Source organism: Enoplosus armatus, chromosome 6, assembly GCF_043641665.1.
Source record: "Enoplosus armatus isolate fEnoArm2 chromosome 6, fEnoArm2.hap1, whole genome shotgun sequence".
Taxonomy (NCBI): domain Eukaryota; kingdom Metazoa; phylum Chordata; class Actinopteri; order Centrarchiformes; family Enoplosidae; genus Enoplosus; species Enoplosus armatus.
This window is the reverse complement of record NC_092185.1, coordinates 7,019,064-7,036,103: the sequence shown is the minus strand read 5'-3', so window position 1 is coordinate 7,036,103 and position 17,040 is coordinate 7,019,064. Positions and strand designations below refer to the sequence as shown.

At 43.8% G+C, this 17,040-nt stretch overlaps 1 protein-coding gene across 1 annotated transcript; it reads left to right on the top strand.

Annotated features, from left to right (window-relative positions):
* The first annotated feature begins 307 nt into the window (after window positions 1–307).
* Window positions 308–16,780, top strand: eea1 (early endosome antigen 1). Its single transcript, XM_070907761.1, has 28 exons — window positions 308–331; window positions 3,496–3,573; window positions 3,702–3,814; window positions 3,921–3,975; window positions 4,074–4,164; window positions 4,359–4,487; window positions 4,797–4,918; window positions 5,545–5,700; window positions 6,691–6,807; window positions 8,183–8,521; window positions 8,988–9,137; window positions 9,421–9,540; window positions 9,812–10,015; window positions 10,253–10,453; window positions 10,624–10,737; window positions 10,937–11,092; window positions 11,222–11,361; window positions 11,552–11,882; window positions 12,018–12,119; window positions 12,206–12,404; window positions 12,552–12,730; window positions 12,933–13,118; window positions 13,206–13,337; window positions 14,491–14,676; window positions 14,779–15,017; window positions 16,206–16,326; window positions 16,448–16,546; window positions 16,658–16,780. The coding sequence occupies exons 1-28, from the start codon at window positions 308–310 to the stop codon at window positions 16,778–16,780; spliced, it is 4,206 nt and encodes a 1,401-aa protein (XP_070763862.1).
* Window positions 16,781–17,040: the final 260 nt, after the last annotated feature.

Genomic DNA, 17,040 nt, shown 5'->3' with positions numbered 1-17,040 from the left:
TTTCTATTTGTGCATGTGTGACTGGAATATTCTGCTGTGCACCATCATGTTGTATAAAACCTTTAAATAAAAAAAACGCTTATTGATCATCCCCATTGCCACATTTCTTAATCGGTGCAGTCGAACATAACAACACTTCTTATATTCTTGAATATAGCCAGGCTGTTTCCTGCCTAACCATCCTCTCCCTGACCCGCCCATTCGCCGCTGCTGCCTGAGCTTGGTCAGGTGTTCGTTGTACAGCGACGTAAACTTTGAATTTGGAAAACTGATTGGATTTTTTGTCTGGACAAACACAGTCGAGGCCATGCTCAGACGGATACTTCAAATGGTAAGCTTCTGGTGCAACAAAGTCAACAGTATCGCTTTTGTTTGGTTAAACCTAGTCGTTTTCCTTGGGAGACACAGGCCTATCCCTGTCTGTTTTCATGGTGGGGACGCACGTTTTGCAACACAGAGTGTTGCGGGTGGGCGGGGTTCTTATTTTTAGTCAACTGGAGTTCCTCGATTGGAAAAAAAAACCCGCCACCCCGTCAGATCTAGAGACCATATCGAGCGCTCCCTGTGTGGTTGACACAGCTAGCCAAATGCTAACTTGGCTCGACTGATTGATGCTACTCTTGACAGGGATGTAGCAAGCTAGTACCTGTGCATAAATGCAGTACAAAACAAATTAGCTAACGTGTCCACCACCTTGTCAGTGTTAGTGGAGTAACGTTAAGGAATAACTTAGCTAGCTAACGTGCTTGGTCACTGAATTATTTTATTTTCATGGTTTCGGTTAGCTAGCTGTTATAGCGGTAGGTTAATTCATCGTCCACTCATCACATGCTAACGCTGACGTTAGCCACAGATTGACGTTTGGGAAGTCCCGTGTCAGCTGGCTGACCGGAACATGAAAAAAAAAACATGCGTTTTGATGAATTGAGCTTATACTATTGTTAATGGTGACATGGTTGTTTGAATACATTGCCAGCTTATCACTACAGGTACAAGTGGGAGTAACACAGGTTAGCTACCGAGCTAGCTTCTATTTAGGACTACATTTACCACAGGGCATTGCTAACGTTAACTGCATCATTGTGTACACTTTGAAGTCCCGGCCTTGTAATCAGGAAAATCCATCTTTAAACACTGCATTTGGCCCGGGGATTGCCAGACAGGGACCTGTAACCTCTAGGGGATTTTTTTTGGCAAACGTTTATGAACCCAAACGAAATAAAAGTATTTTATGTTAAGAATTACTGTTTTGCTCCGTTACCACTTCACGTAAACCTACCTACACCGGACCTGTGCAGAAGCTTGTTAATTATTCAAACCGTGTAGATAACAATACAGACTTTATCGAAAGAGGGGCCCATTCTCTAATACACATCTGTCCTCCACAGGAAAAAGTTTAGGAACCACTAATTTGGTTTATATTATGGTCTAACTGTTTATGAGCACACTGTAGACCACATTGCCAAGATAATTATTACAGTGCATTTTATTAGTGTCATGTCAGAGCTACTCCATTACCTTTGACCAAAATTTAAGATTTCATCATGTTTTAAACTCGAGGCTTAATAGTGTAATAGGTAGACAAAAATCATGCTGTCAGTCTGTTTAAAAAACAAACAAAAAATCCCTGAAAAAAAGAGTAAAGCAATCATTTTTGCGTAGGACCTGTGTTGACTTAATTCTAGTAAAGACTTTTTTGTGTTTAGTATGATTATTTTTATTTTGGCAAAGTCCCTGTAGTGTTGTTTTATGTATGCAGAGTTGGGTCAAAGGTTGTTTCATGAAGCAAGCGCTTAGCCTGCCTTCAAAGTGGTGTTTGTCAGCCCTCTGAATGGCTCTGAGATGACCCCCTCCCGACACTCACACACCCACAAACCCACATATTCGCTTGATTCATTCATGCAGACTGTCACCAGCCCAAACAAACCCTTTTTTGTGAATGGACCATCCACTTCATGTGTTTGTGCTTCAGGCCAGTGGACTGAGCTGATCTGAGGCGACCCTACTCCAGTCTACTTCCGAGCTGTGTAGTTGATTTGACTTGATTCTTTTTTTCATCAGTTTAACACCTCCCCTGCAATGATCTAAATTACAGGGTGTGTTGTTTAATGTAACCTGGCCAATTGCCTGTCACCTGACCTCATAGTATTTGGAGTGCCGCGGTAATGCATGTATTAACACTAAGACAAAGGCTGTGCATTCATTTTTTAAAGTCACATAATATTAAGTAATCACAAATTTGAACTGGAACAGAGAGCGCCTGCAGTTAAATGCACAGTTATCTAGAAGGTCCAATAGCTGACCAGTCAGTTTCCTTGCAAAAACTGTATCATGAAAACAAAGGAACTTTGCAAACATATACCCAGCAAGGTTATTGGAAAGGAGAGAGAAGTCAGTTCAAGGATACAAGAACATTTCCAAGGCAGTAAATATCCCTATCATAAGGTCAATCATAAAAAATGGAAAAAGATATGGCACAGCTATAAATCTCTCCCAAGCAGGCTGTCATGAAACACAGTGTAAAGGACACGTGAGTGAGGTAGTGAGGGGGACCAGAGGCCTGTGGACACACAGATGGGATTCACTGTGCATACTTTTGCCCGGGTGCTTCGACAGACGCAGCTTTGTGGCTGTTGTAAAAAAAACTTGTATGACATCTGGACTACTGTTAGCCACAAGTCGCAGGTTTTATGGTTTGATCTATGTGGAGTATTTGGCCATCATACCAAACATCTTACATCACTAGACCCACACCATCCCTACCGTAAAGCATGGTGGTGGCGGCATTTTGCTACTCTGCTCTAAAGCTCCCTACTCTGAAGGTAGAGGGAAAAATAAACACAGCAAATTACAGAGACATCTTGCAGTTGCAAAACAATAATGTTAGTGTCGTGGAGTGGCCAAATCAGAGTCAGAATCAGATTTTAAAACTGCTGTTCATTCACGATCTCCAAGTTTTGCAACAAAGAATGAGGAAAAGTTCAATGTTCAAATGTCAAGAAGCTGACACAGCCATATGTACATACACTGGAGACTAATTGTCAGTAAAGCTTAATTACATTCACTGTGATTCAAAGTTGTAAAACAGTTAAACCTGGAAAAAGTCCAAGGGGGGTGGATACCTTTTTATAGACATTATACAGCAGCTGGAGGAACTAGTGTCCCCACATACTACAGTGTTGTTATTATTTCATGATACAACCGTCTTCAATAAACATGCTTTCAAAGGGAGAATTCAGCAACATTCCAGGGTAGAGCTAATTATTCACATACAATTTGTTTAGGGCTAATAGGTCATACCCAGCATAGTTATTTTTGAGATGTGTGAACTAGGACTCTGTCGTAGGCCTGGGGCTCTTTTTCCAGGAATACATATTTAAAATCTGTAAGAAAGGATAAAATATACCGTTATTTCTCTCAGGCATTTAAGATGACAAATGTGTACAGAGTGCTTTTGTACATTCACACTAATGAAGTCCATTTTCTCCTCTCCAGACTCCTGGGAAGGGAGGCTCCCAGAACGCAGAGTCAGAGCAGCCTAGCACGGATCTGAACCATGATCAGACGTCTGAGGTAACGTAGATGCTAGTTTTTTTGTGGCCACTTGTAGCTTTCTTTCCACCCTGCAGGCACAGCTGCAGAATTAAAGCTAATAATATATCACCACATGGTTGATTCTGACGGTGTGTTTCTGTGTTCAGGGCTTCATCTGTCCTCAGTGCATGAAGTCTCACAACTCGGCAGAGGAGCTGTTCAAGCACTATGAGCTGTTCCATGATACCGGAGACCTGCCCGCTCATGTGGCCCCCACTCGGTGAGTTATTGACGTTACATTATGACAAGGAGTCTGACCTCGTGGTGCATTTGACGGAATTTTGTTTTGTGTATTTTTTGTGAACACACTCGTTCCTCCTTTTTAGGGAAGACCTTACAATGCTGCGGCAAGAGGTTCAGGACCTGCATGCTTCTCTCAAGGTATAGTCAAGTTTCTGAAGCGCACAGAGGTGTGTAAATGGTGTCTGCTCATACAAAGACCTGATTATATGTCTGTCTGTGTGTTTTAACTGCATCAGGAGGAAAGATGGTTCTCTGGAGAGCTCAAGAAAGAGTTAGACAAAGTCCAAGGACACCTGAAGCAAGTAATTCCTTCAAGATATTTAATATATATTCTAATAAAATGTCGGCTTTCTGAATATAAAACTGCTTAATAAAACATGATGGCAATGCTTACTCTTACTGTACACGATTCTCTCTTTCCCTCGATTCCACAGAACGACGGACAGACGGGCTCAGAGGATTCAGGTAGGGGATGTATTATATTTAAAATCCCTGTGAAAAAGATACCAAACATCAGTCACTAATATGCGGCGCTCTTTTCTCAGTCCTCGAAAGGAAGTTGAATGAAGCGGAGACAGAAAAGTTCAACATCAAGCAGATGAAAGACCTGTTTGAGCAGAAGGCTGCCCAGCTGGCCACAGAGATAGTAGGTCAGTGTGGGCAAGGTAACTGGGAGGTCTGTGTTTGTGGGTCAGCATCATTTAACAACACTGAAGATCTCTTTTACTTCACCACTGTTAAGCTCAGTCCATCTCTTGTGTTTTGACTTGCATAAGTTGTTCATTCTTTGCTTTTACCGCCTAAAGGCGTAGATTGTGCATTTTTACACTGATAATGCTTTCCTCAAATCAGTTTGATGATGTGAACAAGTGAGGTATTTGTGTCATTTTGTTTTGGATATTATTAAATATATATTATTATTAAATTCAAATTGTTTTTTGAATGGCTGAATCCAACAGACTTAAAGTCCCGCTATGATGAGGAGAAGAGCCTAAGGGAGGCTGCCGATCAGAGGCTGGCCAAATTGACGGAACAGCTACAGAAGGAGAAGGAGGAGAACGAGAGACTCCAAACAGAACTGGTACAACACACACTTAAAGTTTGCGTTGGTATTTATTCTGTTCTCACCAGGCTCGAGACATACTTTGTACTTTGTATAGGCCTTCCTTTCATGAATGTTGTGCTTTGGAGTTTGAAAGAACATCCTTAAATCGACACCATGAAATCCGTTTGGCTCTGAGCTGTTTGGTGGAATAATCAAAGCAGATCTTACCCAGACAATCACTTCACCGTTGTTATAGAAACGTGAAACAGAACTTCATCCAAATAATTTGCATCAAAAGAGCTAAAGCGTACTTTAAGTGTGCACTTTTATGTTATCACTTCCTGAGTGTTTTTAACTGTTCAGAGTGGTTTAGAGAGACTTCATAGAATATAGGTTTGGTGCTTCTGTTGACGTCTCCTCTACTACTCTTTGATAAACTAGTCTTGGATTTATTGGGCTGTAGGCAAAGCACCACATTGTTGCTCAAATATTAAACATCTGGTAAGGTGCATGGCTGGAGACATCCTTATATGCTTGAACAGTTCAGCTATTTCTACAGACATCTAGTTTTGATTTATCTTAATACCAGAAAACCTGTTGTCCCCACTGACTGCCACCCGGTCCTCACAGCTTTAACGCGATGCCTCTGCTCTGCCCCCTAGCTGCAGCGACCGGGAGTGGAGGATGTGGAGGTACTGCAGAAGGAGCTGGTGCAGGTCCAGACACTGATGGACAGTATGACCCGCGAGAGAGAGGACGAGTCTGAACGCCTCAAAAACCACTACGAGCAGCTGCAGGCTAATTACACTACCTCAGAGGTGAGGGGGGCAGAACACCTGATGTCTTGAAGGTCAAATGTAGTTCTTCTGATTCTCACTTTGACTTTCCCGTGAGGTGTGGCAACATAAGCTGCCACTCTTCCACCTTAACTTGTACTTAATAACATGCACACAGATCCCCACAGTTTACATGTTTGTATAAATTGTAGAAATATAGTGTAGTTCTTATTTTACCACCTTTCCATTTCACCTACTGCGCTTCTTGGCAAAGAAAACGCTCTTAAGATTCTTATTTAAATAAAGGGCTGATATAAGAAATGTAATTAATGCCTGGTGAATAATTCAGCCTTATTTCCTGCATGTCTGATCCCAGTAGGAGAGGAGCATTTATCGAGCTCTGTCAGGCAACACCAGGCTCTGAACCTGTCCTCCTGCACATCTCTTATCTCAAAAGATAGTTTTCATATTTGAGGAAATATATTGAGGAACCACATTCTGAATATATCTGAAAACGGTCTGGTTTTTGATTAGGTAATAGCTCTCAGGATAATGCAGTGCAGTAAATTTGTGTTAAATTGGATTATTTATTCTCTGATCCCAGCAGCATCTTTCTCTGTGTTGCAGATGAACTTTTAGCTGTTGTATCGTGACTTACCTTTGTCGGTGTCTCTCTTTCCTTCCCCTTCTTCTTCTGCTCCTCACATACTGTATCCCTCTCCAACACTCACTCTTTCTTCAAGATTCGTAAACTGGAGGTAAAATATGTTGTTTCAAGTTGGCCCCAAATTTGGTTTCATCTTTTTGAGTTTCTCTAAGTTTGAAAAGTTTTTCAGAAAGTCATTTTTTAAAGTGTGTTGCCTCTTCATGTCTTTGTTGGGTTTTTGTGCGATTGACGCCTGGTTGTCACTAATCCATGTTGGGTTTGTTTTCTTCTTTTATGTCAGTCCTTCACAGTGATGCTTCAGTTCTTTGAATGTATGCTAAATGGCTTGCAAAAAGGCTGTAACGTATCCATCTATGGCATTGCAGATGACCATATCCCAACTAAAAGCAGAGCTGGAGAAGGGTCCACAGGAAGCAGCCGTCTACACACAACAGATCCATCAGCTGCAGAGCGATCTGAATAATTTGCAGCAGCAAAGCCAGGTAACACACACACAACTACTATTATTATAGGCATGTGACAGTTTTGATTACTGCAGGCACAAACATGTTTGCTACAGCATCTACCACACATTATACAGCATAAGATAATATAGGATGTGCTTTTACTTCAATAATATTAACAAGCCTCGCCAGCTGCCCCTCAAGTACAGAGCACACCATCGTATTTTCTGTAAACCTTCCTCTGTTGCTCGGCATCAGGCACTATCACAATGGCCTTCTGTCACCAGAATCCTCTTTGGCAACCCAGACATGTTGATAAAAAAATCACACGGAGCTCTATAATTAAACCAGCAGGGGGGATCTCTGCCATGCCAGCTCTGTCACTTGGGGTGAAATACAATCACAGGTAACTGCACGGCTGCAATTGGAACTAGGGAACTGATGCACAGAGTTCCTGTCAGAGATTAAATCCTCCCACATCAGGCACGTCAATGCCCTCCCAGCCAAGTAGGTTTCCGGGTAAGAGGGGGATTACAGAGCTGGATCTCCAGTGTGATGCCCCCTCCCCACGCTTTTCCTCGCAACAGGACACCCTGAGACCTAATACAGATACTCATCTCATGAGAATAGAGACAAAAGTGTTGGAGCAGACCGTGAGACACAGAGGATCAGGACTAGGAACAGACAGGTGAACAACAGGAGGTTCATTGGGCTGTAACTTCAGGATTAGTGAGAAGGGAGCTGTGACAATGACACAAGAGAAGGACGGCAAGAAGGTCATGAGAAGGAAAGGGATCAACAAAAGAGGAGGGGAAAAAACAGAAAGTATCTAGAGAGGGTTGTTAATGTTGGCCAGCTGCTGTGGTGGCCTGCAGAGGTTTATTGAACGTCTATGAAGTCCAGCTGCCCTGTCACACTCCCTAGTTAGCAGCACGCTCCACTATTAACAACATTTTATTCTTTATCACCCTGTTGCCAAGTTTATTGCTAGAGCTTACACCAGAGCAAGTGCTGTACACATAGCACGGTATTCCAAGTCCTGTGTTGTAAACCTTCCCCTAGAAATGCCATACCTCACTGTACTCTTGACTCTTGACAGCCGTCTGTTCTTTTCCATGGCTTATATAACAGGCATGGCTGTTTGTGCCTTGTGCAGCTCCTATCACGCCAACTGTTTTAATTTAGAAAAGACACATTGTTAATTTAGAAAAGACATTTCCTGAGGGAGCCGGGTCGCATTAAGATTTGAAGGGTTTGAAAGGTTAGTCAGTAATTGTTTGACTCATTAATTAAGCCACACTGTAACGTGGACCATTTTCAATCCCACTCTGGGACATCTTTCACCTCTATAATTCCCAAACTTCAGGGCAACCAGTGCTCATCTGTCTCATGTTGTCCTCTCATCTTCTCACAGAGCCTGTCTGAAAAACTTGCACGTAAGGAGAAAGAGTATCAGGAACTGGAGGAGCACCTGGGAGCTGAGAAGGCTACAAAGAAGGGAGTTCAGGACAGCCTGAGGGAGAGGGAGCTGGAGGTTCAAGAGCTCCAGGCTCGGGCCACAGGGGCTGAGGCCTCCCTGCAGAAGGCCCAGTCGGAGCTTGGAGAGAGGGCTGAGGAGGTGGCAAAGATGAAGAGGGAGATGACGGAGCTGGAGGTGAAGCATGCAGAGCTGAAGGTTGAGAGGAAACAGTTGGAACAGCAAAGGGAAGAAAAAGAGAGCCATGGTGCTCAGCAGCAGACTGAGATCGGTCAGGTAGGTAGGGTAGACAAAGGTCACACACACACACACACACACACACACACACACACACACACACACACTGCCTGCAGGATGACATACAGTAACAATTGATATACAAATGGGTGACAAAAGGAGAAAACTACATTGAATGTATCAGTAAGGTATTGGGTCACCACAAGCCTTGGGTTATTTAAAGTTGAGTTTAAATAACTATGACCACAGCATGCGGTAGAGGCTCATGCAAACCAGTTTTTGCATAAAATCAGTTAAAAAGAAAATTCGACAGCAACTTGACAAAGAAAGAAATCGCTAATAGCTGATGCCCAAATGTTCTGCAGTAATGTGTTAAAAAAAAGTCAAAGAGGATTCCAGACATCCATTTTCCTCATCCAAGTATCAAGTGTATTTCTTGCTATTAACGTTGTCATCTTTGTGTTGTCCATCTTAATCATTACCCCTCTCTCTGCGCTCTTCCTAGCTGCACGCCAAACTGCTGGAGGCGGAGAGGCAGCTGGGCGAGGTACAAGGTCGTCTTAAAGAACAGAGGCAGCTGTCTGGGGAGAAACTAAAAGACCGCGAGCAGCAGGCAGCCGACCTGCAGCTCAAACTGTCCCGTGCAGAAGAACAGGTAGGTGTCAGATGAAGCTTTAATAATCGCTACAGGGAAAGAGAACTAGTGTAATAGAACAGACAGAACATCTGCACATAAATGTGTCTGATATCGTGTGCATCGTAAGATTATAATGTGTGCTATGTATGTTATTTATTAGGCTAAAACTGAGAAGCAGAGTGATTAAAACCCAAGGGAATCAATGATCTGTGCCTAGAAACAAACAAATCAAGATAAAGACTTAGGTTTAGGGTTAATAGTGGAAAACATGTGAAAGTGCTTCTGTGTTTTGATTCTGTAGTTGAAGGAGAGTGCCAGTAAGAATACAGACCTGCAGCACCAGCTGGAGAAAGCCAAGCAGCAGCACCAGGAGCTGCAGGCGCTGCAGCAAAACACCAACGGCAAACTTCGCGAGGCACAGGTACTGTTTACTAGAAAAAACCTCTGGCAACAATACTGGAGAGCATAAAGCCAAGAGAGGCTGTGCTGCATACTGATTAAAAAAAAAAAAACAATAGACGTAGTCTTATACAAAGTCATCAACTGATCTCAGAGGAGAGTTGATAATACTGTGATCTTAGCATATACCTCACTCACAACATAAAACCCCAACATGAAATAATTAGATAAGACTACCTGCCAAAATGCCTAATGTAACCTTTCTGCTATGCTGGCTTGCCTTCATGCTGCAGAATGACCTGGAGCAGGTGCTGCGTCAGATCGGCGATAAGGACCAGAAGATCCAGAATCTGGAGGCTCTGCTGCAGAAGAGTAAGGACATTGTGAGCCAGCTGGAAGCCGAGAGAGAGGACCTATGTGCCAAGATCCAGGCCGGGGAGGGTGAGACGGCTGTGCTCAACCAGCTAAAAGAGAAAAACCATGCACTACAAGAACAGGTGGGCGTGCACACACACACACACACACACACACACACACACACACACACACACACACACACACACACACACACACACACACACACTCTCTCTCTCAAAGGTCCACTTTCATGTTGCAGTGTGTAGATAAAAAATTAGCATCATACAGAAAGTCCAGAATTGTTTTTATTATTTTATGACTTTATGGGTCATAAAAAACTATGATCATAACCTTTTGTGGATATGTGGGTCTTAAAGGTCACACAGTTGACAGACAAGCTGAAGAACCAATCGGAGAGCAACAAGCAAGCCCAGGATAACCTACATGAGCAGGTCCAGGAGCAGAAGACCCTGCTGCGTTCAGCCCAGGACCGAGCCCACACCCTGGAGACCTCAGTCACCGAACTCACCGCCCAGCTCGCAGACAGCAAGGAGAAAGTAGCCCAGCTAGACGCTCAGGTAAGCCTTTGTGTAATATATATTTAATGACATATAGAGATCAGTGGTATTGTTCTCCAGTTTGTATTTATAGACTTTAAAGTCTGTTTGGAAGGACTGATCCAAAAACAGTATGTTGTTGTGTTTATTTTAAGGAGAATAACCGTTTCTGTGGGTCTGTTTCTCTTCAGCTGAAGGCAAAGACAGAAATGTTGTTATCTGCAGAGGCAGCCAAGGCTGCACAGAAGGCTAACCTGGAGAACAACCTGGAGACTGCTCAGCATGCGCTGCAGGACAAGCAGCAGGTTAGCGCCGCCTTCGTGCTACTGATGGCTAAATGGCTAAAATGCAGCGCAGTGTCTCTTGTAATGTGCCATATTTCTTTCTGTTGCAAATATCTGCCACTCTCTGACTTATATATGTTGTTTTATGTTGTCCTTTCCCCCTTAACTCTACTCACCTTCTCCCCTCTTATCCTGCACCATCTCCCACCGTCTTGTATAGGAGCTGAATAAAGTTCAGAAGAAGGTGGAGGAGCAGGCCCAAAGGCTCAAGGAGAGACAGGAGCAGTGCACACAGCTGGAAACCAGTCTGAAGGAATGCAAAGACAAACTAATGGCCTCAGAACAGCGTATCGAGCAGCTGGAGGGGCTCAATAAGGTTTGTGTTGAGTCTTTATTGTGAGTACCTGATATTGGACTGTAAAAGGCCTAAATGTTTCCTGTCTTTAGTGCTCTGTGTATACATACATCTTTTTTTATAAATTAATCTGGTGTTTTAATCTGACAGAAATTGGAGTCACAGGTTGGGGAGTTGCAGGCCACACGGGACCAGGTGCAACTGGAGGTGCAGAAACTGCAGAAGGAGGGGTCAGAGGTTAAACGGAAAGCCAAGGAGCTGCAGCGCTCGCTGGAAGCTGAGAAAGCCGGGTGAGATGAACTATGCTGGTGCATTAGCCTTATTAAAATGTGATGAAGATTTGCAAGTGAGTAATAAATGCATCCAAATTCAACTGTAACTAACCGTCTGTAACTGTATTTTAGTGACCATATGTTAGTATTTTGTTTCTTGGCTTGTTCAACTGTATTTGACAACATCCGTGTCTTTTCCACTGTGAAGGGCTACAACACTACAAGACGAATTAAAGAAAAAAGCAGCTGCTCTGAGTGACATTCAGCAGCAGATGAAACGCACTGAGCAGGAGAGAGACGCTCTGAAGGTGAACCTGGACAAGCTGACCGAGGAGGGAAAGACCAAGCATGCAGAGCTGGACCGGAAAGCTCAGAGCCTGGCAGTAGACTTACAAAAGGCCCAACAGGATAAAGAGACTCAAAAGAAGGAGCTTGCCTCTACGCAGGGGAGCCTAGCAAAGGCTAGTAAGGCACTGAAAGAGAGTCAGAGTCAACTGGACACAGAGAGGAAGAACCATAAGTTAGCCATGGAGGAGAAGGTAGGTTCAGCAAGCTGCAGTCAAAAACAAAGCCAGTTTACACCACTTTTATTTTTCAGCTTTGGGAAATGTGTCTTGCAACAAAGAGTAACAAATAGCCACCTAATTACAACGTTAATCTGTCTTAATGCTCAGGAAAAGTCCAATGAAAAGGCCAGACAGGAGCTTCTTAAAAATAATGAGGCCATCACCAAGGCAGTGAAAGAATCGAAGGAGCAGTTGGATCAGATGAGAGAGGTAAGCGTCTGGGGGGAAAAAATGGAAAATCAAGCATTATTGTTTTGAATGTAACACTTAAAGACTTGTATATTTGCAACTGTCAGGCAGAGAAAAAGTTGAAAGTGCAGCTCACCACAGTGGAGCAGCAGCACTCAAAGACTCAGGAGGTGCTGAAGGAAAAGGAGAACCAGTTGGAGAAGCTGCGGGCACAACTTAAGACGGCCCAGGGGTCCTTTGAGGAGGAGATGAAGAAACTGAAGGGCCAAGTGGCAGAGTTACAAGACGTTAATGTCAAAAAGGCAAGTAGCATTTTTAAATACAAATATAGATACACTTACTATACTTTCAGAGGTGATATTAACTGTGTTTTCCAGTTGTTGTGAAGTAATTTGTATAATGGCAATCTTAAGAATCTTAAAAGGTGTGTATTTGACTGTGATCTCCAGGCAGAAGAGGAGAGTAAGCTGAGGGCCCAGGTGTCAGGGCTCGGTCAGGAGCTGGCCTCTGAGAAGAGTCGGACGACAGAGCTGCAGAAGGCTGCAGAGCAGAGCCAGCAGAGCCTCACTAAGCTTCAATCTGACTTCTACGGTAAAGAATCGGAGGTCTCTGCCCTGCGTCAAGACCTGAAGGTAGGTTCATGCAGGAAGGGCTGGAGGAGAAGAGGCTGATAATGTCTTCGTTTAAGGAGGTTATGTTGATTGTGATGTGATGCTGCATCAGTTTAAACCAATTCTAAGAGATGGATTAAGGATAAATGTACACACACTCCTCTGTGTAGTTCCCAAAGTCCCTGCTACTTTTATTGATTGATTGAACTTTCTCTGACTGTAGGCGTCAGAGGGGAAGCTGAACCTGGCTCAGGAAGAGCTGGCTGCTAACCGAACCCATCAGACAGGTTTAGAGGCTCAGATCCAGGAGCTGCAGACGGGCCGGGGATCGTTGGAGCAGGAGCTGGCAAAACGGGACCAGAAGCTCCAACAGCAAGAACAAACCCTGAGGGCACTACAGAAGCAACAGGTCAGACAAAGGGACCAACACACATAGACCTAATCTCATCTAGTCATATAAGTGTCCATATATTGTAACTTGTGCTTAATCACCCAGGGTCAAGTGAAAGAGGAAGTGGAGAAGGAGAGGAGTAAAGTGGAGGAGATGAACAAAGCCAAGAGTGTCCTGGAAAAGAATAACACCAGACTGACTTCTGAATTAAAAGCACTAACGGAGAAGAGTGAGAAGGTCAGTGAGTCTTTCTTTTGATTTAAAGGAGAAGAGAGAGGCTGGAATATAACTCAGAAAAATAATTAGTAGTACAAGTGTCATATCCTGGTAATGGCCTCCATTTTATGTCCCATATCGGCTGACGTGACCTGCTTCCCATGCTTGTGTCTTATGTAAACAGCTTAACTCAGGGATACTGCAGGTCATCAGGGCCACATTCTTCAAAGTTATAACCGGGCGAACTTGAGTTGACAATTTGACGTGAGCCTGGATTGTTCAGTTCTTCAAAGCTGTCAAAGCCGTCTCTAACTTCCTAAGCTCAAACCTGCTCAAAGCCTTTGCAAGTTTAACCCCGTCTGTGATCTCATTTTGTTATTCCTAAGTGCCTACCCGGCTATTTTGGCAGCTTTTTAATACTTTTGATTTTGCCTTTATATGCTACACTAAAAATGTTTACCAGGTCAATGTTTGGTATCTTTTTCTTCAGCACAACATCACCTATATGACCTGACAATTATTTTTTGACTTTGGCATACTGTATCAGCATATTGGACCCAAAAACACATAAAATGCATACAAATGGGATTTGGAAAATTAAGTTTTTTTACTGTCAAAACCACAAACATGCTCAATTGAGCATTTTAAAGATTGCATATGTAAACACAGGTTGCAAACATGACATTTGAAAGAGAAAATTGAGATCATATCAAGCAATATACAACTACTTACAATAAAAAGCAGGTGTAGCCATAGGCGTTTTTTTCTTCTAATCTATGCCACTCTTCAAAACAGTTTATTTAAGCAATAACACAGAGCTACATATCAGGCCTTTCGTTCCAAGAGTGTGAGGGGTTCCCAAATATCGCACTCTCACTTCCGCTTCTCTGCTCAGTCGACGCCTCTCCCACTTCCCTAAAATGTTCAGCCTGTAGAGCAGAGTCAGCAGATTCAGATTTTTGTATCAAATATATATTGCCCTGTCTCCGTTTTTACCTGATCTATCAACATCAAACTAAAACCAGCATGGAGTTTGAAGCCAGCGCTTTCGATGGAAGTTGACCGCAATGCTCGATGTGACTTGGTTTTTACGCTGTGACGTCTTGAACCCACCATTTGATTTGGTCACGCCGCCGTGTTCAACACCCAAATATTGCAAATTGTTGCTTTTCAGGAGCTGGGTGACTTGCGGGAAGCCAAACAGCTGTTGATCCAGCAGAAACTGGAGCTGCAGGGTCAGATGGAGGCAGCACGGAGTACCCTGGAGCAGGAGCAGAAAGAGCATCAGGCCACCAGGGACAGCAGGGGCCAGAGAGAGGAGCAGCTCCTCGCCCAAACCAAGGATGTCAAGGATCAGTTGGTAAGGCTCACCTGTCAAATCCCACCAAGTGATTTTAAATAAGTGTATTAAATGTCATTCAATCCCCCATCTGATCCCTCCCTGACATGATTCCTTCCAAAGTTGGCAGAGAAGCGAGCCAGAGAAGAGCAGGTGAAGCGCGGGGAGGAGGCTGAGGCTAAGATGGGCGTGCAGGTGACGGCTCTGAATGAAAACGTGGCCACGCTGAAGAGAGAGTGGCAGGGAAGCCAGCGGAGAGTCGGCGAACTGGAGAAGCAGACCGATGAGCTGAGAGGAGAGATCGCCGTGCTGGAGGCCACCGTCCAGAACAACCAGGACGAGAGACGGGCTCTTTTGGAAAGGTGAGTTGATACTGAATCAACAGCATGTCACCTGGCAAGTAATAGAGTCTTTCTTTCATTACATTACTGCAAAGCCTTTTAAAGGTTTTCGCTTGTTCTTCAGTGAGGAATGCACAGATTATTAAAACCATTTACATCCAGCGCAGGCCTCCAGAAGTCACCAGGATTGTCTTATTATTCTTAGGTTTTTAACACATCCCTTTTAAAACAAGAAGCAAAAACCAATTAGGCCGTATGAAATTAAATTAGGCTAAAACGTTGATTAAACCTTTTATTATAAGACTGACTTGTCTTAATCAGTTTCCCTCAGATGCTGAACATTGCCTCAGGGTCAGTTTTGCTCACATCTCTCCTACAACTTTAAATTCACTCATTTACAATCTCAATTTTTAAAGAACTTCATTTCCTTGTGCGTAACAAATGATGATTAAAAGTAACACGTGAAATTCATTATATATTAGGCCTATTTTAGGCTGCTGCATGTGCCACTGCAGCACACTCGCAGAGGAAAAAGGAACATTTCGTTGCTTGAACAAATTCCTGCTGTGATCTTCCATATGTAGGGAACGCCATTGTTCTGCACTGATAGCAGTTGTATTTGCATGCGAGTGTGTGTTACACCACCTGCAGGCATAACTTTCAGGGTAAATAAACTGTGCTTTGGATCAGACAGTGGTGCTGCACTGAATACAGCTCCTTGTTGTGGAGTATACTGTGAAAGGGAAAAGCACCTAATTTCCAAGTGTGAGTAGTGGATAGCTGCTGACACACTTAACTGTCAGAGTGCAGATGTGATTACTCCTTTTTGTGCGTCCTTGTCTCATCTTTTAATACCACCAATGATGAGTAACGCGGGAAAAACATGCCTTAATTTAGCACTGTCAATTACTGAATATTATTGACATGTCTTCATTTTTTATGTCCGACAAATGTGCGAGTGCTCCATGGCTGCTTAAATGAATGTGATTAGTCAAAACTGAATTGAAATGAGATAAATACACAGTGGAGTACTGTGGTAAATACAAATGACCCAGAAGACAGGTTTGTTAATGAACACTTTCAATGCACAGTGTTTAGGGGAATTACAACTTATTATGCAGCCTGCCAAGTAGTGGTGGTGTGAAATTCTCCTGAGCCACTAATTAACGTGTGCGCACAAATCATCAGTGTCCTGCGGTCGTGTTTCAGGTGTGTAAAGGGCGAAGGCGAGATAGAGAAACTGCAGGCCAAGGTGGTGGAGCTGAGGAGGAAGCTGGACGACACGACGGCAGCCATGCAGGAGCTCGGCAGAGAGAACCAGTCGCTCCAGGTCGGTCGTAAAAAGAAAAAAGAAAGTAGAGATGTGTCTGGTGATGTACAATAACAGCAGTTTGTGTTAGGATGCTATATTGCAGACGCTCTGATTGTAATCCTGCTGTTGGTGCTTTCAGATCAAGCAGTCGCAGAGTCTGACCAGGAAGTGGGCCGAGGACCACGAAGTGCAGAACTGCATGGCCTGTGGGAAAGGCTTTTCCGTCACTGTCAGGAAGGTAAGAATGAAGTTATCTTAAGGACTGGTGCTTATAGGCAAGAGGACACCCATGTCATTGTCTACCTTGTAACATGCACCACCTCTCTCCTCCTCCTCTGTGAATATCCAGCACCACTGCAGACATTGCGGAAACATTTTCTGCGCAGAGTGTTCAGGGAGGAACGCCCTCACGCCATCCTCTAAAAAGCCAGTACGGGTCTGTGAGACGTGCTTCGAGGAGCTCCAAGGCTGATTTACCCTCTCACCCCTTTACCTCCCCCTTACCCCCCTTTCCCCCTCCCCTTCCTACTCCAGCGGGCAGAAGAAGGCGTGTCTTTGTCATATTTTAATGTGCACTATAAAGGACAGACCCAGTGCAAACTCTCCCACCTGCATGTGACTTGTGGCTCTGGTGTGGAGGGAAGTAACTGAAGGGTTTCAATGAAGAGACACCGGGGGGCCGCGTGATGGGATCGGGTGGGATTGGTCGGGATTGTCTGTATCTGTTTTTGT